The 24,832-nt window shown below is 42.8% G+C and overlaps 1 protein-coding gene across 2 annotated transcripts; it reads left to right on the forward strand.

Annotated features, from left to right (window-relative positions):
- The first annotated feature begins 6,480 nt into the window (after positions 1–6,480).
- On the forward strand, positions 6,481–24,579 carry LOC141263621 (phosphatidylethanolamine-binding protein 1-like). Of its 2 annotated transcripts, none has more exons than XM_073676388.1 (4): positions 6,481–6,626; positions 11,626–11,735; positions 12,271–12,371; positions 24,052–24,579. In XM_073676388.1, exons 1-4 carry the CDS (start codon positions 6,579–6,581, stop codon positions 24,264–24,266), a joined length of 474 nt encoding a protein of 157 aa, XP_073532489.1. In that variant the 5' UTR covers positions 6,481–6,578; the 3' UTR covers positions 24,267–24,579. The 2 variants fall into 2 exon arrangements, with proteins under 2 accessions (XP_073532489.1, XP_073532488.1); XM_073676387.1 differs by having other exon boundaries at positions 6,494–6,713.
- The last annotated feature ends 253 nt before the right edge of the window (positions 24,580–24,832 follow it).

Raw genomic sequence — 24,832 nt, forward strand, 5'->3', positions numbered from 1 at the left:
ACAGAACATTTTCTCAGAAGGATTGTGGTTTGACAAGATACTCTTTGGCAAAGATCAGTCGTTCCTTTTTATGTCTTTTCTTCAGCAATGGTTTGTTCCTTGTACACACTTCCTCCTCACATTATAATAGTCAATTAGTAAAAGATAGTCATCTGTTATTTCATAATATTACTTTATTACAATTATTTAAACACAGCAAGCAAGAAAAAGATAAAAAACAGCCCCTAAAAAAATCCCATAAAAATCACATGGGTGTAGTCCACCGTGATCTAATTGACATGAGGTAGTATGTTGTACAAATTAGCTCAATATACATCGATATTATCAGCATATAAAATGCGCGGCATGAGTTAATGTGTTTAACTAGGTTACAATCAAGATACAGTTATATGAAAAAGTTTGGGCACCCCTATTAATCTTAAGCTTAATGTTTTATAAAAATTGGTGTTTTTGCAACAGCTATTTCAGTTTGATATATGTAATAACTGTTGGACACAGTAATGTTTCTGCCTTGAAATGAGGTTTATTGTACTAACAGAAAATGTGCAATCTGCATTCAAACAAAATTTGACAGGTGCATAAGTATGGGCACCTCACCAGAAAAGTGACATTAATATTTAGTAGATCCTCCTTTTGCAAAAATAACAGCCTCTAGTCGCTTCCTGTAGCTTTTAATGATTTCCTGGATCCTGGATGAAGGTATTTTTGACCATTCCTCTTTACAAAACAATTCCAGTTCAGTTAAGTTTGATGGTCGCCGAGCATGGACAGCCCTCTTCAAATGATCCCACAGATGTTCAATGATATTCAGGTCTGGGGACCGGGATGGCCATTCCAGAACATTGTAATTGTTCCTCTGCATGAATGCCTGAGTAGATTTGGAGCGGTGTTTTGGATCAATGTCTTGCTGAAAGATCCATCCCCTGCGTAACTTCAACTTTATCACTGATTCTTGAACATTATTGTCAAGAATCTGCTGATACTGAGTGGAATCCATGCGTCCCTCAACTTTAACAAGATTCCCGGTGCCGGCATTGGCCACACAGCCCCAAAGCATGATGGAACCTCCACCAAATTTTACTGTGGGTAGCAAGTGTTTTTCTTGGAATGCTGTGTTTTTTTTTTCCCGCCATGCATAATGCCTTTTTGTATGACCAAACAACTCAATCTTGGTTTCATCAGTCCACAGGACCTTCTTCCAAAAATAAATTGGCTTCTCCAAATGTGCTTTTGCATACCTCAGCCGACTCTATTTGTGGCGTGCTTGCAGAAACGGCTTCTTTCGCATCACTCTCCCATACAGCTTCTCCTTGTGCAAAGTGCGTTGTATAGTTGACCGATGCACAGTAACACCATCTGCAGCAAGTTGATACTGCAGCTCTCTGGAGGTGGTCTGAGGATTGTCCTTGACTGATCTCACCATTCTTCTTCTCTGCCTTTCTGATGTTTTTCTTGGCCTGCCACTTCTGGCCTTAACAAGAACTGTCCCTGTGTTCTTCCACTTCCTTACTATGTTCCTCACAGTGGAAACTGACAGGTTAAATCTCTGAGACAGCTTTTTGTATCCTTCCCCTGAACAACTATGTTGAATAATCTTTGTTTTCAGATCATTTGACAGTTGTTTTGAGGAGCCCATGATGCCACTCTTCAGAGGAGATTCAAACAGGAGAACAACTTGCAAGTGGCCACTTTAAGTAGCTTTTCTCATGATTGCATACACCTGGCTATGAAGTTCAAAGCTCAATGAGGTTACAAAAACAAAAAAAAGTGCTTTAGTAAGTCAGTAAAAAGTAGGTAGGAGTATTTAAAACAAGAAAATGATAAGGGTGCCCATACTTATGCACCTGTCAAATTTTGTTTGAATGCAGATTGCACATTTTCTGTTAGTACAATAAACCTCATTTCAAGGTAGAAACATTACTGTGTCCAACAGTTATTACATATATCAAACTGAAATAGCTGTTGCAAAAACACGAATTTTTATAAAACATTAAGCTTAAGATTAATAGGGGTGCCCAAACTTTTTCATATAACTGTATATAATGCAATTCAATCCAATACAATATGTTGTACAAAATAGCCGATCTACAACAATTTTACCAGTATATACAGTACAGACCAAAAGTTTGGACACACCTCATTTAAATATTTTTTTGTATTTTCATGACTTTGAAAATTGTACATTCACACTGAAGGCATCAAAACTATGAATTAACACATGTGGAATTATATACTTAACAAAAAAATGTGAAACAACTGAAAATATGTCTTATATTCTAGGTTCTTCAAAGTAGCCACCTTTTGCTTTGATGACTGCTTTGCACACTCTTGGCATTCTCTTGATGAGCTTCAAGAGGTAGTCACCGGAAATGGTTTTCACTTCACAGGTGTGCCCTGTCAGGTTTAATAAGTGGGATTTCTTGCCTTATAAATGGGGTTGGGACCATGAGTTGTGTTGTGCAGAAGTCAGGTGGATACACAGCTGATAATCCTACTGAATAGACTGTTAGAATTTGTATTTTGGCAAGAAAAAAGCAGCTAAGTAAAGAAAAACGAGTGGCCATCATTACTTTAAGAAAAATCGGGCAAACTTTGAATGTGTCCCCAAGTGCAGTTGCAAAAACCATCAAGCGCTACAAAGAAACTGGCTCACATGAGGACCGCCCTAAGTTGCAATCAAGATATATTGTACAATTCCACCCAATATGTATCAACGTAATTACTATGTATATTAAGTAGCATCAACCATTTAATAACACATGGCCTTATACCCTTTGGAAGTCTTGTATTTGCTAATAATAGCAGTTCTGATGTCCTCAGACAACTCCTTTGTCTTCACCATTGTGACAAAGGAACAGGGCCTACCATGTGGCTTTTTAAAGTACTGAAGTCATCATTCATTGGCTAATGCATGTCACATGGGCACCGACAATTAGTCACAGGTGAATCTCTTTTGTGATTTATCACAGGCTAGTCAAAATGTGCTTCCATACTAAATTAATGTAAAGGGTGCCAATACCAGTGACACAGCAAGCTTTAGGTTTTTCTATTTTTCCCTCCCATTGTTTTTGGTTTTAAATTGTTTATCATTTGATCTTTTGTATTTAACACGAGTCTCTATACAAAAAAAACTGTTTCACTTGATTCATTTTTTGCAGGAGATATTCCACATTATGTACTTAAACTTCATGGGTGCCAATAACGATGAGCAGGACTGTATGATAATGTCAGCAACAGACATAAAGGTACCCATCTCATACTGTAGGGCCCCTGAAGAAGCCAAATTGTGTGGTGACATGTGTTGGGCATCTTCACCCCTGCCGTTTCCCTTTGACCACTTTACGGTATAGGACTTTTTGGTATCTGCAATATGAGATAGGTACTGGTATGTCTGTTGCTGACATGGCGCAGCTCTATTGTGCGCTGGTGTAAATATATGTCAATTTTACTTTTTAAGTGTTTTTAACATTCTTTGGCTGTTGTGTATCAATAAAGTATTGTCATTTTTTGGTTATTCCTGTGTATATGGCATGTTTTTTCATGTTTAGTTTACTGGGTGCAGCAGTTATGATAGAGTCACAGTGTTCTCTGCTGCAGATTGAGCAGAGCTCAGTTGTTGAGCTGTGTATAACCCGCACACACCACAGCTTTCTGTGTACATTGTATAGTAACAGAGTGCTGCCAATCAGTGCTGGGGCGGGGTTGGACTAGGATGCACAAGGCCAGTTGTCCTGTAGTGATCATCTCCTACTGGTAAAACACAGATTGTATTAATGCAGTAAAACAGTCAATGTAACCTTTAATAAGATGTGTAGTAGAGGGGTTACAAGGACACTAAACTTCAGGAAGGCAAATTTCCAACGGTTGAGAGATGATCTTAGTGCAATAATCTGGGACGATATCCTGAGACATAAAGCTACACAAAGCAAATGGGAGACATTTATTAGCATCCTGAATAGGACCTGTGCACAATATATACCCTTTGGGAATAAACATGCTAGAAATAGGAGGAAACCACTATGGCTACACCCACGAGTACTGCAGGAATTAAGTAACGTCATAGATAGACCATTATTTTTGATCTTTAAAGATTCCATAATAACAGGGTCTGTACTACAGGACTGGCGTATAGCAAATATGGTGCCAATATTCAAAAAGGGGACAAAAACTGAACTTGGAAATTATAGGCCGGCAAGCTTAACCTCTACTGTGGGTAAAATCCTGGAGGGTTTCCTAAGAGATGCTATAATAGAGTATCTGAAGAAGAATAACCTCATGACCCAATATCAACATGGGTTTACGTGGGACCGTTCCTGTCAAACTAATCTGATCAGTTTTTATGAGGAGGCAAGTTCTGGACTGGACCAAGGAAATGCAGTGGATGTTGTGTATATGGACTTTTCAAAAGCTTTTGATACGGTTCCACACAAAAGGTTGATACATAAATTGAGAACAATGGGGATAGGGGAAAATATATGTATGTGGGTTAAGAATTGGCTCAGTGATAGGAAACAAAGGGTGGTTATTAATGGAAAACACTCAGACTGGGTCTCAGTTAACAGTGGGGTACCACAGGGGTCAGTATTGGGCCCCCTTCTTTTTAACATATTTATTAATGACCTTGTAGGGGGCATACAGAGTAATATTTCAATATTTGCAGATGACACTAATCTCTGCAGGGTAATCAATACAGAGGAGGACAATATTATATTACAGGAGGATCTATGTAAACTAGAAGCTTGGGCTGATAAATGGCAAAAGAGCTTTAATGGGGATAAATGTAAGGTAATGCACTTGGGCAGAGGAAATAAAATGTATAATTATATGCTTAATTGTAAAACACTGGGCAAAACTGTAACTGAAAAAGACCTGGGTGTATTGGTGGAAGACAAGCTCACGTTTAGTGGTCAGTGTCAGGCAGCTGCTGCAAAGGCAAATAAAATAATGGGATGCATTAAAAGAGGCATAGATGCTCATGAGGAGAACATAATTTTACCTCTATAAGTCACTAGTGCGACCACACTTAGAATACTGTGTACAGAACTGGTCTCCAGTGTATAAGAAAGACATAGCTGAACTAGAGCGGGTGCAGAGAAGAGCGACCAAGGTTATTAGAGGACTGGGGGGTCAGCAATACCAAGACAGGTTATTACACTTGGGGTTATTTACTGTGCTTAGGGGTGATCTTATTACTATGTACAAGTATATGAGGGGACAGTACAAAGACCTTTCTACTGATCTTTTTACTCTGAGGCCAGAGACGGGGACAAGGGGGCATCTTCTACGTCTGGAGGAAAGAAGGTTTAATCATAATCAGAGACGGGGATTCTTTACAGTAAGAGCAGTGAGACTATGGAACTCTCTGCCGCATGATGATGTAATGAGTGATTCACTGTTAAAAGTTAAGAAGGACTTGGATGCCTTTCTTGAAAAGTATAATATTACACGTTATGGGCACTAGATTCCTTGATAGGGCGTTGATCCAGGGAACTAGTCTGATTGTCGTATGGAGTCGGGAAGGAATTTTTTCCCCCAATGTGGAGCTTAGTGTTTGCCACATGGTTTTTTTTTGCCTCCCTCTGGATCAACATGTTAGGCTATGGGTTGAACTAGATGGACTTAGTCTTCCTTCAACCTTAAAAAAACTAAAACTATGTAATGGTTAAAGAAAGGTACGGACAGTCTATCTGCTTTAGTTTTTAAAAATGGATGAAAAAAAAACAATGATGCAAAACGGAGACAAAAAACCGGAGACGCACGGAGGAAAAATGGTCCTTTTCCCACGGAAGGACAAAGCAGGCATGGCTGTGTGAATGTAGCCTTAGCGGGGTGGTGAGAAGCTGCGGCTCAGCCCTGGAGGAGTCTCCGGCTCACACACAACCTCTATTGGGCTTGTCCCACAGATTTATACGGAATAAGTGGTAACGCTACAGCGCTCTGTGGTCGGCCATATCCCAGACCAGCGCTACCTGGAAGCAGCGTGCTGGGCCCGGTAACACCTGAGGCCAGGGGGACACGCATTGTGATGCCACCATCAGAGAACATGGATGATGCTGTAACTACGCACAGCCGATGAGAACTGATGGGGATAGCAGTTATATGGGAGACGGGGAGGAGCAACCTACACACGTCCTGCACTGCATTACACTGCCGATCCCTCTCTGTACTTATATCTCATACAGAGCGGCCATTACATGGGATTCTATGGGACACTGACTACCGCACATGTCCGCGGCATGCCACTTCTCCACGCAGGACTATCTGAGGACGAGAAGCAGGAGAGGGAGGATCCATGCAGCTGTCTCATCTCTGCCCCGCAGCCCAGTGTTAGTGCAGGCACTGGAGCGTCTTCTGCAGCGTCTAGCGCTAGTGACCATACACCGCGCTGCAGCTGTCACTCTGTCTATGCAGCCTGTGCGCTGATTGGTCCATTCACACGGGTGATTCCCCTCCGCCAATAGGATAGAAGCGCTAATCTCCGCCCCTTCTTCTATTGGCTGAACCTGACGTCGGGGCGGAGCTATCAGAGCCGTACAGTTGGTACGAGTTGAAGTGGCGCAGACTTGTGTGACAGCACGATGCCTGTGGACGTGTCTGAGTGGTGCGGGGCTGTGGCCCTGGACGAGGTAGACGAAAAGCCCGCGCACCCGCTCTGTGTGAGCTACGGTCCTGTGGTGATAGAGGAGCTGGGCCAAGTGCTGACGCCTACCCAGGTAGTGACCGTGGGCGCCACTCCCACTGTGATGGCACGCTGCCTGGGGTCACGCCTTCCAGTACTGGGGTGGGCAATATATATAGCAGCAGAGGGTATATATGATCAGTGCTGTCCTCACTCCGCCCTGCTGGCGGACTGCCTGCAAGTCACATGGCTGCTGCTTATACTGTCTGCAGGGCGGATACTGGGAGTGTGTGGTGTACACAGCCAGCTACAAGCACGGTATACATAATTACTCACACATAATGTGTATACTGCCAACTACATATACTACAATCTGCACAGTGTGTGTATATGTATCTATTACACACACACTGTATACTGCCAGCTACATAGTATATACCACAATGTGCATGTACCATCTGTACAGGGAGGATACTATAGTAACATACATAGTAGTAACGTAGGTTGAATAAAGACCTAGGTCCATCAAGTTCAACCTTCTCCAATTGTATTCCCTACACTAACTGGGACTAGGTCTCACAATGTATTATTACCATTTTTATTATTGCTGCACTACTACAATTAGGACCAGTTTATAATTTTTTCCCTATGCCTAAATCTGTTGACCCAGAAGAAGGCAAAAACCCTTCAGCCAATTTGTGTCACGGGAAAAATTCCTTCTAGGACTGATCGCTTTTGCTGGGGGTCAAGAACGCTGTATCAAACCTAATTATAATACTAGTTATGTAATTACTATTATCATACTAAATGTACTACTAGAGGTGTAACATTTTGTCTAATTTAACTGTAACCCACAATGTTGTGTATCGAGGAAATCGTCCAGCCCTTTTTTGAAAGCTCTTAGGCTGTGTGCCCACGATGTGTTTTTTAAGCGTTTCCGCAGCCTCAAAAACGCTGCAGAAACGCTTAAACGCTTGGTAGAAGGTCTGCCATGTTCCCCAATGATAATCCGCTTGTGCTGTCCACATGCTGCGGAAATTTCCACTGCGGATTATCAATGCGGAAAAAAACGCAGCACTACCAATTATTTTGCGGAAGTACTGCTCCTCCTCGCAAGACACCGGGGGCCATCAGAGGGTAAGTATATATTTATTTTTTTACCATTCTTTCGGTCACACTATATAAATCCATGCCATTTGCATGGATTTATGTAGTATGACTAAGTTGACAAGCACTTTCCAAGTGATATTAAAATCGCTTGGAAAGCGCTTGTCAACCCGCATGCGGAAATGCCAGTGAATAACGCTTCACATCCGCATGTCCCTGGCAGGAAAACGCATGTACAATCCGCATGCTTTTTTTTCTGCTAGGGAGATGCAGAAACGCTCAGGAAAAAATCTGGAGCATTTCTGCATCGTGGGCACATAGCCTAAGTGTCAGCCATTACTAACTCTTGTGGTCGACATTCCACAGTCTGACTGTAAAGAACCCTTTCCTGTTTAGCTGCCGAAATCGCCTTTCTTCCACCCGTAATGAGTGTCCCCTGGTCCTTGGTATGGACTTTGGAAGGAATGTCATGTGCTAGTCCTTTGTACTGACCACACATATATTTATACATGTAAATTAGATCCTCTCTAAGGCCTCGTTTTTCTAAGCTAAACAGACTCAATTTTTCCAACATCTCATCATATGAGAGGCCTCCATCCCGTGTAATAATCTAGTTGCCCGCCTTTGAATTGACACGTGCCTACTATGAGTATGTAGTGAGTGTGTATACTGCCAGCTACATAGTATATAGTGCAATGTGTATATTGCCTGTACATGTATCCGTGACCTGCACTTGATATAAGATTCTGTACATATCTGTATACTGCCAGCTGCACAGTGTATACTCCCATGCATATATGTCACCTGTACGTGTATCCAGGACCTGCTGTTGTTCTGGGAAGGTTCTGTATACTGTGCCGTCTCCCCCCAGTATGATGTGCAGATCACCAGTATACACTGCCAGGTGTACTTTGGTGTCCTCTGCATCGTTTTTGGCCTTGGTTCACACGTCCTTGGCTTTATCTTTGGCAGATGTGTAACCATTAACTTGCATAGAAATAGATAAACCTTCATATGAGATAAGATCTAACTTCTGTTTTCCCAGGATGTCCGCCCAGCTTTGTAGACGTCTGTATACGGGCCCTGCTCCATATGTATCGTAGTGCCCACATATTCAGTTACGTTCCATCGTGTCAAATTTGCTCGGTGTAAGTTGTAGTAAATCTGCAGGGACTGCGCCTGTAGCGTTCTTTAGGCTATGTGCCCACGATGCAAAAATGGTCAGGATTTTTTCCTGAGCGTTTATGCATTTCCCTGGCAGAAAAAAACGCATGTGGATTGTACACGCGTTTTTCATGCCAGGGACATGCGGAAATGAAGCGTTCTTCATTGGCATTTCCACATGCGGGTGTCAAGCGCTTTCCAAGTGATTTTTAGCATCACTTAGAAAATGCTTGTCAACTTGGTCACACTATATAAATCCATGCAAACGGCATGGATTTATATAGTGTGACCGAAAGAATGGTAAAAAATAAACCTATACTTGCCTTATGATGGCCCCCGAGACTTGCTGCGCTCCTGTGCTGGCTGCCGGCAGATCGCAGTATGCTGTACTGAAAGACCTGCCGTCACATGACTGTGAGGTCAGCGCAGGTCCTGCGCGATCTGTCGGCAAGCACAGGGAAGGAGTCCGGGGGCCGTCAGAAGGTGAATATAATCTTTATTTTTTATTTTATTCTTTTTTTTTTTTTTTTTTTTTTTTACAGTTTTTAATGGTACCTGGGTGTGGAGGAGAGTCTCCTGTCCTCCACACCCGGGTACCATCTGCACATTAGAATGCGGCAATTACGCATGTACAGATGCAGTCTTGCTTAATTGGCGCGTTCTAATGCAAGTCAATGGCGGCGAAAACGCAGCGCTTCCGCAAAATTAATGGACATGCTGCGGCATCCGCAGCATGGGCATTGAAAGTGCGGAATTGCATTGGAGACCATGGGGGAAGGTTTAACAAGCGTTTCCGCTGCGGAAATTCCGCAGCATAAACGTTTGAAAAACGCATCGTGGGCACACAGCCTTAAGGACAGCGTCGGGTTAGGGCTACGTGACGCCTTCTCATCACATGCAAGTCGCTATATAATAAAGAGGAGTACAATATATAGCTGGCGCCCTCTAACGCAGGGTGCCTAAGATGGGTGTATGAGGCGCACGGACATGCAGTGCACAAATGTTGCTTTTGTTTGTTAAACTGTTAAGGCTATGTGCCCACGATGCAGAAATGCTCCGGATTTTTTCCTGAGCGTTTCTGCATCTCCCAGGCAGAAAAAAACGCATGCGGATTGTACATGCGTTTTTCCTGCCAGGGACATGCGGCTGTGAAGCGGTCTTCACTTGCATTTCCGCATGCGGGTTGACAAGCTCTTTCCAAGCTATTTTAGCATCACTTGGAAAGTGCTTGTCAACTTGATCACACTATATAAATCCATGCAAAAGGCATGGATTTATATAGTGTGACCCGAGAGAATGTAAAAAAATAAATATACTTACCTTCAGGTGCCCCTCGCTGTCTTGCTTCGCGCTCTGTCCTGGCTGCCGGCAGCGGTACACTGAAGGACCTGCCGACGTCAGCATCGCGTGACCCGTCACATGACTATGACGTCAGCGCAGGTCCTTCAGTCCATCTCGAGATGCCGGCAAGCAAAGACAGGGAGACCGGGGGCCGTCAGAAGGTAAATGTATTCTTTATTTTTTATTTTATTCTTTTTTTTTTTTTTTTTTTTTTACAGTTTTCTATGGTACCCGGGTACGGAGGAGACTCTCCTCTCCTCTAGACCTGGGTACCATCCGCACATTAGAACGCATGGGTTCCGCATGTGCTTATCTAGTGAAGCATAATCCATGCGGTCTAATGCAAGTCAATGGCGGCGAAAACGCAGCGCTTCCGCAAAATAATTGGTAGTGCTGCGGTTTTTTCCGCAATGATAATCCGCAGCGGAAATTTCCGCAGCATGTGCACAGCACATGCGGATTATCATTGGGGAACATGGCTGGCCTTCTACCATGCGTTTTTTTTAGCGTTTCTGCAGCGTTTTTGCCGCTGCGGAAACCCTAAAAAACGCATCATGGGCACAGAGCCTTAAATTGCGAAGTGCTTGTAAAGACCAAAGTAACGTAACAGTTTACCTTTTATTAATCATCTGTTATAATGGATGTGTGTTTTTTTGCATTTACAGTACACTGCTCATTGCCTAGGTTACCGGCCACCCTGCAGTCTATCAGAGGTGGTCGGTTTCTTAGATAAGGAGAGTGCTCGGCTGTTCAGCTTGGTAGGTGGAGCGCTGACACTGGCCAGATCACTGGACCCGTCCCCTTCTGTGGCCTTGAGCTCCACCAATGCTGCAGAGGCAAAGCTGCATCTATTTGCAGCACGAGACAGCACACAGTTAGACCAGTGATGCAGCTACGGCGCTGAGTTAAACTCGCAGGTGAACTGCACTCTTGGGGGGCTAGAGGGGGGGGGGGCAGAGAATAGAAAACCCCTTTTAGAATGGCTGTCCCACAGGCAAAAACGCTTTTCCCATAACCTCAGTAAGTACACCCAGTCTCCTCATGTCAGTAGATGTATTTGGTATTCTCAGAAGCTTGTATTATAAAATCTGGTGCAAGAGCAGTTTTACGCATTTAGGAGTGTTTTCACGCATGCAGTTTATTTTTTTCTTTATAAATTACAGCAAAAGAAAAAAAACCATGTAAGAATACAGCAGTCCTTCGCATCCTCCCTTCTACCAGTATTCATGTTATTGTATTATACAATGCGGGTTAAATAGACCTATGAAGCAACCAGTTCTCGAGGTCTCCGGGACTTCTAACCTTTCATTATTTGTGTACAGTAGCAGTCTCCACTGTCTATATGCCAGCGAGCCAGTGTACTAACGTTTTTTTTTTTTTAACTTGTGAAATAGGTCCAGAACCGTCCAACCAGCATTTCCTGGGAGGGAATGGATGGCAACAAGCTGTATACTCTTGTGCTTACAGACCCTGATGCTCCGAGCCGGAAAACTCCAAAATTCAGGTTAGGTAAATGCGCTTACAGGGCAGTGGTCACTCTGTGGAGGAAGCCTCCTACTACATGGTAGTCACCTAATCCATAAAGTTTCACCTGATGCAAAACCGTTAACGTTCCCATCTGTTAAAACCAAACATGTTTCCACTTTTCTGTAATTTGAAATCCCAATCCCGTTCCCCAGATATGCCCACCTCCAGGTACCAGCTTCTGATAACGTTCCATGTAAAAATCATAGGATGCACAGTGAGTGCCATGTGGAATGTCGTCCGGGGCGTTCACTCCAGGGGCCGGTGCTCATAATTCACAATGTCTCACGTCACAGGCACATCGTGCACCCACAACTTTTTTTTTTTTTTTTCTGCACATGGTGCTATGAAAAAGGAAGGTTCCAGCTTCATGAATAGTCCAAAGTTCCTTTTATTGTAGAAAATGTTTAAAACCAGATTCCAGTCTTGTCCTATGGCCAGGACACTCCACCTGGTGCTGTGGCCCGTTGCATTATACAGATGAAGTGATGGTCTGTACAATTCTGTGTTTTTAGGGAATGGCATCACTTCCTTCTTGTAAATATGAAAGGAAATGACATCAACAGTGGCTGTGTCCTGTCTGACTACGTTGGTGCAGGACCACCGAAAGGAACTGGTGAGTGTACCCATATTGCCCGAAAGGTTTCCTGAAGTTCATTGTAGCCAAGTTCTACTTGGTGCAGAGGAAGACAAAAGCGGCCATCACTGTACTGCGACAGATGTGTGTTTTATCGGGATGAAGCTGGTAATACCATGTGCATGTAAAGTCCGCTGTTTATGGCTACCACTTTTAGGACAGCAGTGGCGAGTTTTCTCTTGCTTTACTTGCTTAATCTAGATAATGTGATTGTGAAAAGTAAAACCTAAACACCACATATTGTGTTTGTCTAAAGACCCCGTCACACTTAGCGACGCTACAGCGATCCAGACATCGATACGACCTGTCAGGGATCGTTGCTGCGTCGCTATGTGGTCGCTGGTGAGCTGTCAAACAGGCAGGCTCACCAGCGATCAGGGGAGCAGCGACATCGTGGAAAGAATCTTTCCACGATGTCCTGCTCCTGCTTACCAGCTTGCTGAAGCAGGAGCAGGCTGGTAACCATGATAAACAGCGGGTTAGTAGGGGCGCGCGCGCACCTAGTAACCCGCTGTTTATCATTGTTACCACTCTGCTACGGTGAGCGGGAGGTTACCGCTCACCGTAGCAGAGTGGTAACCATGATAAACAGCGGGTTACTAAGTGTGCGTGTGCCCCTACTAACCCGCTGTTTATCATGGTTACCAGCCTGATCGCTGGTCCCACACAGCTATGTGTGCTGACCAGCGGGAGGGCAAAGACCAAAAAATGTTCTAGGACAGTTTGCAGCGATCAGCGACCTCACAGCAGGGGCCTGATCGCTGCAAAGTGTCACACATAGCGACATCGCTGGTGAGGTCGCTGTTGCGTCACCAAAACCATGACTCAGCAGCGATCTCGCTATGTGAGACATGGGCTTTAGAGTATAATGTCATTTGCTGCAGGAAATGTACTAAACAAAAAAGCCTGGCCTCAAAAATCCCTGCCCACTGCAACCCAGGTGACCCTGCTGGTGCTTGTCTTGGAGTGATGTGTTGCTGTATATGTTAATGTCACTGCTGCGGTCAGTCATTGGCTGCACCGTTAACGTACAGTCACTCCAGCAAAGTTAAAAAAAAAAAAAAAAAAAAACTTTGTTTGCTTTCCATTTCCTGCAGCTAGAACCTGTCAGAATTTTTATACTGCCCAAACCACATGCAGCAGTGGACAAGGGCAGGCTCCTGCATAGGAGGCATATCTGTCTTACTTGGAGACGAAGACATTTTATAAAAATCATAAGCCCCGTTTCATTAAAGCAATTGTGCCACAATTTTGGAGTGCATTGCTCTGAAAAGCGGCAAAATATTTGCACAACGTGCCATTGCGCAAAAAATGCTGTGTGGCTTTTAGTGGCACGATTATCATGACACCACAGTTTGTCTAAGTCATGAAGAGCTATTGCGTACCTTGCTCCAGAATTCTTTCTCCTATACATACGCAATGCATCGGCACACTGACAAATGAATACATCAACTCCAATATTGCTGTAAATGTGAAACGCAGATGCATCCTGTATGTATATTGGCATAGCGTATTTGTACACCAGTGGATTATGTGCATTAATTTAATACTAAAGGTGTGCAGGCCCCATTTTCTTCTGTTTTTTTGTGTGTGGTACATATCTGGGGTTTGCCCCCTTCCCCCTCCAGGACTTGGCACCCTTATTCACCCATCTTTCTCATACAAGGTTTTAATGGGGAGCTACACCTGGTTTCCATTTTACTTCCCATTCACATAAAGCTGTTTTGGCACATGGAGAAGTAGGACATACAGTGATTGGGGACCATCCATATTAAAAGGTCACCTTGACGTGGTTGGATGGCTTTTGCTCTTTTTGATCAAATAATGCTGACTAGGTATCTTACGTTTTAAACATTTACTGCAATATTGGAATGCATGTATTCATTAGTCACAATGTGTATGTATGTTAGTATATTGGCCACGTAGTATATTTGTGCACCTGTGCATTAATTTAATATGGGCCCTATTTTCTCCTGTCAATGATTGAAGTAAGATTTGTCGCAAGGTATATGCCACTTGTCAGGCACTCCTCATTCATTGAGGTGTGCACTTCAATGAATCGGGAGCGCATGACTCCAACACGCCCGCTCATCCAGGTGACCCTTAACAACTTGATGAATTGGGGCAATCATTTTAAAATGAGCTGGTATGTGGTGAGTCAAGGAGCAGCTTCCTACTGGCTTAATTACACAAATGGGGAGAGAACTGTTGGTTAAGCTAGGCATGGAGGATCTGGTGGGGTCCAGCCCTTTGACCCTTCTCTCCATTCCAAGACAGTTCCACTTCCTTTTCTGTGTTGAGCACGGGGCTGGGCTCCCTGTGTGCACATCAATAGTGCTGTGTGAGAACGGAGCTGGCTGGATGGCTCATTTCAATAGTTTAACACTCCAGCCCTTTTCTGTCTCAGCAGTGCTAGAAAAAAAAGGGGGCTGGCTTTGCTATTAAAATTATTCAGTTAGCCTGCCCACTTCACTTCCAGCTCTACTGCCATGCAGAGACTCTCCTGTGTCAAGTACAGGGTCACAAATGGTGCTGCAGATTCTAGGACCCCTTCTGATTTCTTCATGGCAGGACACTTTTGGAAACAGAAGCATAGTAAAGGGATTTTCCAAGCTTGGTATAAAATTCTGCAGCCACTCTGACTGGTGGTGGCCAAAATTTGATTGTGTACACTGTCAGGATTCCCCTCTTGTCAGCTGGAGGTGTCGTCACGTGACCACAATCATGTGACTTGCAACGTTTAGTCACATGCAAACTAGCTTTTCTCAAAGGAACATAGCAAAAAGCTGGAAAAGTTGCTAGTCAGCATGTGACTGCCTGTATGCAAATGACATGCAGTCAAGTGGTTATGACGTGACCACAAGTATCTGTGGTTACATAGAGCAACTGCAGAAATTCATGCTCTGCCTGGAAAAGCCCTTTAAGATTTATAACTTAAAGGGGTATTCCCATCTCCAAGATCCTATCCCCACTATGTAGTAGGTATAATAATATTATTATTATTATTATAAAATACCTTCAATTAGAAATGTAGTATAGTATTTTTGATTCGCTATGTCACTTACTTCATGTGCAGGTATTGCGGGACCTTAGGTATCCATGGTTATGACCACTAGCAGCTAGCTAACTAACTGTCACTATATCAGTGGTTGTAACCATGGATACCTAAGGTCCTGCAATGCCTGCACATGAGGAAAGAGACATATCGAATCAGAAAAACTATTACATTTCCAGTTGGAGGTATCTGCTAATATTATTAAATTTACACCTACTACATATTGGGATAGGATCTTGGAGATGGGCATACCCCTTAAGTTTATTTTTTTTGTTTATCTTTTAATACACATTATGTGGTATATTTTCATGCTCTTTAGACAGCCACAATATTACTTTTTAAAGGGAATGTCCTGTTTTTGCAATGTAATCTTAGAGCACCATGAGGTAGGGACAAAGACCCAGATTCCAGCGATGTATCACCTAATATACTGGGTGCCGCACAGCAGTTAGGATGGTATCAGTTTTCTCTGTTGCAGAGCTCAGTTGTTGAGCTGTGTATAACCCCCTCCACGCAACAGTGTCCTGTGTATATTGCATATTGACAGAGCGGCTAATCAGCGCTGGGGTTGCACTAACCTGCACATGCTAAGTTGCCCTGACATAACCTACTGCTGATAAAAATGCTGATTTTTATTTATTTTTGAAACTGCAAAACACAACTCTAAGTGACACACCACTGTAAGCGGGGTCTCTGCTCCTACATTATGCTGCTCTCGGCTTCCTTTCTACGAGACTGTCATCAGGTCTTTGCTACCTCATTTCAGAGCAGCATAATGTAGGGATAGAGACCCTGATTGCAGCTATGTTCACTTACTGGACTACTTGCTGTAGTTAAAACAACTCTGCTTTATCAACAGGAGATTATTGCAGGTTTGCTAGTCCTCTTATTGACAATGTAGTCCTTCATGTTCACAAGCTCCTGATATCTTTGCCCCTCATGAATGATTGGCAGTTTTTGCCTATGCACAGAGTAGACAGAACATAGGGGGTAACATACATTGATGGCGGATTTCCTTTAAATCTGTCTTAGTTACATGTTAAAGCATTGCTGCCCTGGAGTCATGCAAGAGCCACACTGTGTACAGAATTATTAGGCAATTGAGTATTTTGACCATTACATAATTTTTATGCAGATTTTCCACCTCCAATCTGGCTATGTGCCCACGATGCAGAAATGCTCTGGATTTTTCCTGAGCGTTTCTGCATCTCCCTGGCAGATGCGTTTTTCCTGCCAGGGACATGCGGCTGTGAAGCGTTCTTCACATGCATTTCCGCATGCGGGTGTCAAGCGCTTTCCAAGCCATTTTAGCATCACTTGGAAAGTGCTTGTCAACTTGGTCACACTATATAAATCCATGCAACCGGCATGGATTTATATACTGTGACCTTAAAAAATGGTAAAAAATAAAATAAATCTATACTTGCCTTCGGATGGCCCCTTCAGTTTTTAATCACTCCGTCCTGGCTTGCCGGCAGCTCGCGGTACGCTGACGGACCTGCCGTCACATGACTATGACATCAGCGCAGGTCCTTCAGTCCACCGCAATCTGCCGGCATGGGAGGACAAGGAGACCGGGGGTCGGGGGGCCTTCAGAAGGTAAATATCATATCTATTTTTTTATTTTATTCTTTTTTTTTTTTTTTTTTTTTTTTTACAGGTTCTATGGTACCCGGGTCCGGAGGAGAGTCTCCTGTCCTCTAAACCCAGGTACCATCTGCACATTGAAACGCTTGGATTCCGCATCTACAGATCCAGTGATGCGGGATCCAAGTGTTCCAATGCAAGTCAATGGCGGAGAAAACAGCGCTTCCGCAAAATAATTGGTAGTGCTGCGTTTTTTTCCGCAATGATAACCTTGCAGTGGAAATTTCCGCAGCATGTGCACAGCACATGCAGATTATCATTGGGGAACATGGCAGGCCTTCTACCATGCGTTTTTAAGCATTTTTGTCGCTGCGGAAACGCTTAAACGCATCGTGGGCACACAGCCTGTATATAAACTTGAATGCTTATTGGATGAAGCAGATCAAGTGATGTGTATTTGTGTAATAATGGAGGGTGAGGTCTAATGATACAGCAGTACCCTTTATCAAGGTGTGCAAACTTATTAGGCTGCTTGTGTTCCTCTCCTCAGGCAAAATGGGCCAAAAAAAGATTTAACTAAGATTTTTTTTTATTATTTGATTTTTCAGAAGGATGTAGCACTTCTTCAATTGCTAAGATATTGGGGCTCGATCACAGAACCATCAAAAGCTTTGTTGTAAACAGGGTCACTAACAACATATTGAGGAAAAAAAACCACTAACTGCCAAAGATTTAAGAATCAAACATGAAGTGACCAGGTAGCCATTATTCTCAAGTGCTGTCATATTTCAGAACTGCATAGACATGGCCAAGATGAGGAAGGCTGAGACCTGACCACCACTGAACAAGACACAGAAGTTGAAATGTCAAGACCAGGAGAAGAAATATCTGAAGATAGATTTTATTTTTTACTGTTTTATGAAGTGATGAGTGACTCTTGGTGGACCAGATGGATGGGCCCATGGCTGGATCAATAATGGGCACAAACCACCACTTTAACTCTATACCAGCTAGGTGGAGGTGCGGTATGGCTATGGGCTGATATGAAAAATGGAGGCGTGGCTTGCAAGTGATGTGAGAGGACGCTCAACTTTGCAAGCTCCGTGAAGAGCTCCTCAAATAATCCTTTTTTTGCCCTTTAATTTATCCGCTAGACGAACCAGCCAAGTGAGTAAACTTACCCGAACATCTCCGGTCATCCCGGTCTGCTTCTTAAGCGGCTTGCCTCACAGTATGAGAGGATCAGTAACGGACAGAAGTGCGAGGCACAAGATGGTGCCAAAACAAAAGTGATGAGTAAAAGCCGAGCCGGTGAGTGACAGCAGGAGGCCACAGCTAAATTAGAAAGGTTTGCCAAAGTGGGGCGAGAGGGGCTGAAGGACGAGACAGTGAGATGGATTAAAATGGATCCGAACCAGTTTTCCCTTCTGCTAGATATGACAGGTGAGGAGTTATTGGTTCAGCAACCTCTAAATCTCCCCCCTGCACATAGGCAAGCCAATACAGAACCTACCCTTAACGACATTATGAATCCTATGATAGGGAGCTGCTGGAGCCCACTATCATCCCTTACACTACAGGTGGTTAGGCTAAACCCCTGCAGTATTTCAGAAAGAACCACAGCCCTTGAAGAAAGGGTTAACTAATTATTGGACCCTGGCTTCCCAATGAGACAGTACACTAGATTACTAGACACACTCAGCCTCAAACAGGATGATGTGGAGAGCTGTCCCCACATAAACAATGTTTATATTGTTGGGGTCTCTGAAAAAGTCAAGGACGCTAGGGCCACAGAATTCTTCGAAACGTGTTTGGGAAGGCTGTCCTAAGCCTGCTCTTTACAGTAGAGAGCAGGCTGTGTACCCACCAGACAATTACCTCCTGGAACCCCCCCCCATGCACAGTTCTAGCCAAAATACTTCATTACAAGGATTGGGATACCATCCTGAGAAACTCCAGAGGACACGCCAAACTTCTATACGGATTTCCTTGTTTTCAGATTACTCTGCTAACGTACAGAAGAGAAAGGCACAATTTTTAGATATCAAATGTTTACGACTGCTTAGAACTTCATACTCAGTGTTTTCTCAGGTTCGCTTGAAAGTTACTGCAATGAACTCAACTTCCTTCTTTGAATTCCCTAAAGATGTCTTTAATACTATGCCTTCAGTAAACTCCTATCACTGCAAGTACATCTTAGCACTTACTGGCTCCACCTTGGGTAAACCAAAGTTATGATGCAACTTTCTCTACATACTCATGTGGGGTTGACCTCTTTATGCGTTGTAAAATATAATTTCAGTGCATTGATAAAGAAATAAAGGACGATATCTGCCTGTTAGGGAACCTATTTAATACCATACTACTTATTGTGGCTGTCTTTCCTCCCCACCCATGCTATACAGGGGTTGTCCTCCAGAAAGTCCTAATATGTGCTAGGTGGGCCCTGGGATGCCCCCTAGTGGTGATAGGGGATTTTAACAATACCAGACAAACTCTAGCCTGATTTTCCGATGGTTTAGTCGTGACACAAGAGAAACTTATCCCTTTTGGAAAGGTGTTAGAGGAGGTCCACCTTTCAGACCCTTGGAGAATATGCCACCCAGAAGAATGTATTCTTTTGCTGCGCAGCAGTACAGGGATCACAGTCTTGTATAGATCAGACACTCTGCAATTTTGTGGCTCCAAGAGTAATTAAAACTGATTATTATCTCCCCCGTAGTCTATTTACCTATTAAAGTGGGGTTGACTTTTCTTGACCTCAGGGACTCTATATGCAGCTTGTGGAGGTTCAATCCTTTTTGGCTGAACAGGATAATATTCCCATATTGTTGTGGGAGGAGTTCGTCTTTAATAAAACGTCGACCTCCATGTCTATGGTTTGGGAAAATATGAAAACATTTCTAAGGAGTCTATTAACTAAAGAAGAAAATGGTATCACTCCATTAATACTTAAAATTTTTGGAAGATGTTTTAAGCACAGGTGGCTGAAACACAATACACACTGAACCATTCAGAAACCACTAGACCACAAAAATCAGTTACAGCAACACCTACTTAAGGCTGTTCAGACTTGCCATCTACTGGAGTCAATCTTTACTTATGACACTGGGAAAGAAACTTCCTAATAAACTGATAGCAGCTGGCCAACTCAACATAGTCCCCTCATTCAAATACCGGGTTGTAGTCGTGAGTGAAAATGTCTTAGATTATGACCTCGAACCATGATAACAAGGCATGGTCTATATAAGCATGTGTAACATTATCAATAAACAAAATTGACTTTCGACTCCATCGAGTAGTCATCTGTTTAATTCCACTGGTCGTACTTACACCGTATATCCAATTTGCCAGCAGACAATTAAGAGAACCACACACCCATTGAGTATGCCCTAACAAACCCATTCTTGATTAAATTTCTGCATACAATAATGGCCTGGTGTAAATTACCGCTATCTCTTGGGAGAGCAAATTTAAGATGATTCTTATAGCACAGATACTTTATATTCTACAGAATACACCGGTATGTCTCACTCTGACTCTTTTATAAATTAAACCGTATCTATTGACCTGATGTGGAGAAGGGCATACCAAGAATGACTTGAGACATTAGAGACCTAAAGAGGATGGAGGTCTACAATTGAGACATGTCTTCGGTCTCGAGACTAAAAAGAAAAAAAAAAAATTCACTCAAAGGGAGCTGCATTCTTTAGATATTGTTAAAGTGCACATGTCAACAAGATTGTGCTCAATAAAATATACACACCGTCAGGTAGGCGACATTACACTGTTTAAAATGATACCTTGGTTGAGGACATCCGTCCTGTGGTTCTTGTGGTTTACTTTCAGTTTGGAGATAGTGATATGCTTGTGCTTCGGGGCGGCCTGTGTGGGGCGCTCTGCTTGCTTATTTATCTGTATGCTCTTACGACCCGGTCACTGACTTGCCTCCTATTTTACCTAGCCTCGCACTACTAGATGCTTTATGTAAAATAGATCAGTGATCTGTCATAAGAGCATATAGATGAATATGTAAGCAGAGGACCAGATAGAGCGCCCCCCATAGGCCTCCCGGAGCACAAGCATATCTTTTCCAAACTGAAAGTAAAGATTACACAAGAACCACAGGTTGGATTTCATCAACCGTTATTGTAATTAGTGTAATGTCATTCACCTGACTGTGTAGTTTACTGAGCACAATCCTGCTGACAGGTGTGCTTAACACAATAATCTCACTCCATTACATCTAATAATAATAATCTCACTCCATTACAAATGTCTGATGGAGCAGGTCTTTAAAATTAGGGGTGTGTGTTCCTTAAAGTCTAAATGGGAACAAGATGTGGGCACAACTTCAGACAATCTATGGGTTGATATCCTGGAATTAATTCCAAAGGTATCCATGAGTCAGGTGCAAAGGCTGTTACAACACAGGTTATATAATATGGGGTATAAGGCAGATTCACTCTGCTACAGCTGTAGACTTCCTAATGCTGACATATCATGTAATGTGGAGCTGCCCTAAACTTCAGAAAGTTTGGTTAGCTGTGTTACATCTAATTACTGATGTGTTAAAATACAATGTCCCCTCAATCCATCTGTATGTTTACTGGGTTATGTCAGCACCTTGCCAGGTGAGGAGGCTCACCAATTATCCATTTTAAGACTCCTCTACCAGGCCAGGAAGCTAATTGCGCTTCATTGTAAAGATGAAGCTCCCCCTACCATAAAGGAATTTTATTTCTAAAATTAATGACTTGTTTCGCTTAAAATATATTTGGGCTATTTTTTTCTGCTTTAATTAGGTATCTTTCATAATTTAGAGACGTCCACTTCTATGTGCCTTAAACGCCTAGCTTCTAAGGGTATGTGCACACGATGCAGAAATGCTCAGGATTTTTTCCTGAGCATTTCTGCATCTCCCTGGCAGGAAAAAACGCATGCAGATTGTACATGCGTTTTCCTGCCAGGGACATGCAGAAATGAAGCGTTCTTCACTTGCATTTCCGCATGCGGGTTGACAAGCGCTTCCCAAGCGATTTTAGCATCACTTGGAAAGTGCTTGTCAACTTCACACTATATAAATCCATGCAACCGGCATGGATTTATATAGTGTGTGAATGTCAAAAAATAAATATATACTTACCCTCCGATGGCCCCCGGTGTCCTGCTTCCCTCCGTCCCGGCTGCCGGCAGTGTAAGACTGAAGGACCTGCCGACGTCACATGACTGACGTCAGCGTAGGTCCTGCATTCAACCGCGAAGTGCCCGGGAAGCCAGGAGGACGCAGCGCGGGACGCCGGAAGGTAAGTGTATTCTTTTTTTTTTTTAATGGTACCTGGGTCTGGATGAGAGTCCTCTCATTCAGACCCGGGTACCATCCGCACATTAGAACGCATGGAATGCGCATCTACATATACAGTGATGCGGATTCCATGCGGTCTAATGCAAGTCAATGGCGGCGAAAAAGCAGCGTTTCCGCAAAATTAATGGACATGCTGCAGATTTTTGATCTCAGCGTTTACGCTGCGGAAAAATCCGCATTATGGGCACAGTACATGCGGATTTCCATTGGGGAACATTGCTGCCCTTCTACCATGCGTTTTTAATGCGTTTTCGCAGCTGCAGAAACGCCGCGGAAATGCATTAAAAACGCATCGTGTGCACACAGCCTAAGATATACTTAAGAAGCTTTGAAAATTATAGGTGGATGATAGGATATCTTGTAGATTGTGAGCCCTCGCCGGCAGGGTCCTCGCTCCTCCTGTACCAGTCGCTGTCACATTGTGTTCAAGATTATTGTACTTGCTGTTTGCCATGTATACCCCCTTTTTCACATGTAAAGCGCCATGGAATAAATGGCGCTATAATAATAAAAAGATGTAGGCTTAGAAAAGGTGGCTGTATATCCTTAGAGTAAGTACTTGTGTATGTATTAATATTTACCATTTCACAGTTTATATACAGACTTGGATCTATCTGCCCCCTCGCAGGCTGAGAGGTGTAAGAGTGATTAGAAGGGTAACAAAACTATGGTCATTTCTTTGAATTCATCTTCTACGAAGAGGACACCATACTGTTCTGGATTCAATTGAAACATTATTCTGCAGGACTTTTACTAGAGTCTGGGGTTTGGGTGGGTTTGTAGGGATTTGGAAAATGTTATGTTTGTATTTTGTTGGGAAAAAAAAAAAATTCTCAAAAAAATGGGCTAGTTAGACATTTTTTGGGCTGAAGATTGGTAGGTTTGGAAGTTGTTTTTAGACACTTTCTTCAAGCAGTACTACAGAAAAAAGTCTGCATATTTCAAGAAAAACTATTTTTTATGCAGGACAGTGCTCCAGTGTGTGTATTAAAGTCTTCACTGCTTGGCTACCAGTAAAGATGATGGCTTAAAGATGAAAGAATAACAACATGGCCCCTTCCTCACCTAAACCTTATTGAGAACTTGTGGGCCCTTCTTAAATGGGAGACTTGCATTGAAGGAAAATGGTTACCTCTCTGAACAGTGGCTGGGAGGTTGTGGTTGGTGCTGCCCAAAAAGTGGAACGTCAGAGTAAGAAACTGACAAACTCCAGGGATGAAAAGCTTATGGCTTATTAAAATAAGGGGGTGGGGGTGGGCTATATTGGTCACTGATTATCTTTTTTTTTTATGTCAAATGTGTCTTTGTACATTTTGAGTTGTTTGGTTATTCTCACTTTAATGACAGTAAGCAATTGAGATTGGAAAATTTGTTTTTCATGTAGTTGCATAATCTTGCATACAGATATTCTAAGAGACAAAACCTGACTTTATTAAATATTTAGGTTTATTAACCTTTTGGATTGACAGACAGCACGGTGATTGTTCAATAATAAAATTCTCAAAAATACAAACTGCCTAATTGTGCACAATGTAAATTTTTGAATGTTGCTAAATACTTACCATCCAATGCACTGTTCATGGTGATGGTTCTTTTGTGATCATTGATGTATATATTTTTTTGATGTTTAAGTGATATTCATTCTTTTTCAGGTCTTCATCGTTATGTCTGGTTGGTCTATGAACAGAACAAACAGCTAAACTGTAATGAGCATGTTCTGACAAATCGCTCTGGAGATCACAGAGGAAAGTTCAAGGTCCTTTCATTCCGCCAAAAATATGGCCTGGGAAGTCCAGTTGCAGGAAGTTGCTTCCAGGCAGAGTGGGATGATTATGTCCCAAAGCTGTATGAACAGCTGGCGTCTTAAAATGTGTAACTTGCTCCCTTAAGGCACTCTAAAAAATAAGACGTTTTGATTTCTAGATTGTTTGAAGTGGCATAGTGGGTAAAATTTTTATTGTTTTGTTCAAGAACCCAGAACATAATCACCAATCCATCCAGTGTTAAATCTCTATTGCCAGTTGTAGCAGCATTATAATTGTGCAGCCTTCTGGAAGCATTTATATTGCACTCTAGAAGTTTCCTACTTTTCAGCAGAATGGATCAGTGTATGTTTTAGTGCATGTTTATCCTGTTCAATTATTTTTCATGAAATTAAAGTGCATTGGGTTTATAAACAACTTCTGGGTCTTATTTGCTGTACATGTGGTGTGTGGTTTTTGTTTTTTTATTAATTGCATATGTGCCTCAAGTAGAAGTTGCAGTATGCCACTAGCTGTATTGTCCATTGCTGCTTGTGAGAAGTATGTAAAGAACATACTAGAGGGGTGGTCTAGGCATATAGTATTGATGACCTATAAATAAGAGCTGATGTGCAGGTCTCAGTACCCAGCGCTACACATTAAAGAGAATGGTGAGGTTCCCCTCCATTCA

The sequence above is a fragment of the Phyllobates terribilis genome, unplaced genomic scaffold (assembly GCF_046119375.1).
Source record: "Phyllobates terribilis strain yellow unplaced genomic scaffold, ASM4611937v1 Scaffold_1__5_contigs__length_1240528914, whole genome shotgun sequence".
NCBI lineage: Eukaryota > Metazoa > Chordata > Amphibia > Anura > Dendrobatidae > Phyllobates > Phyllobates terribilis.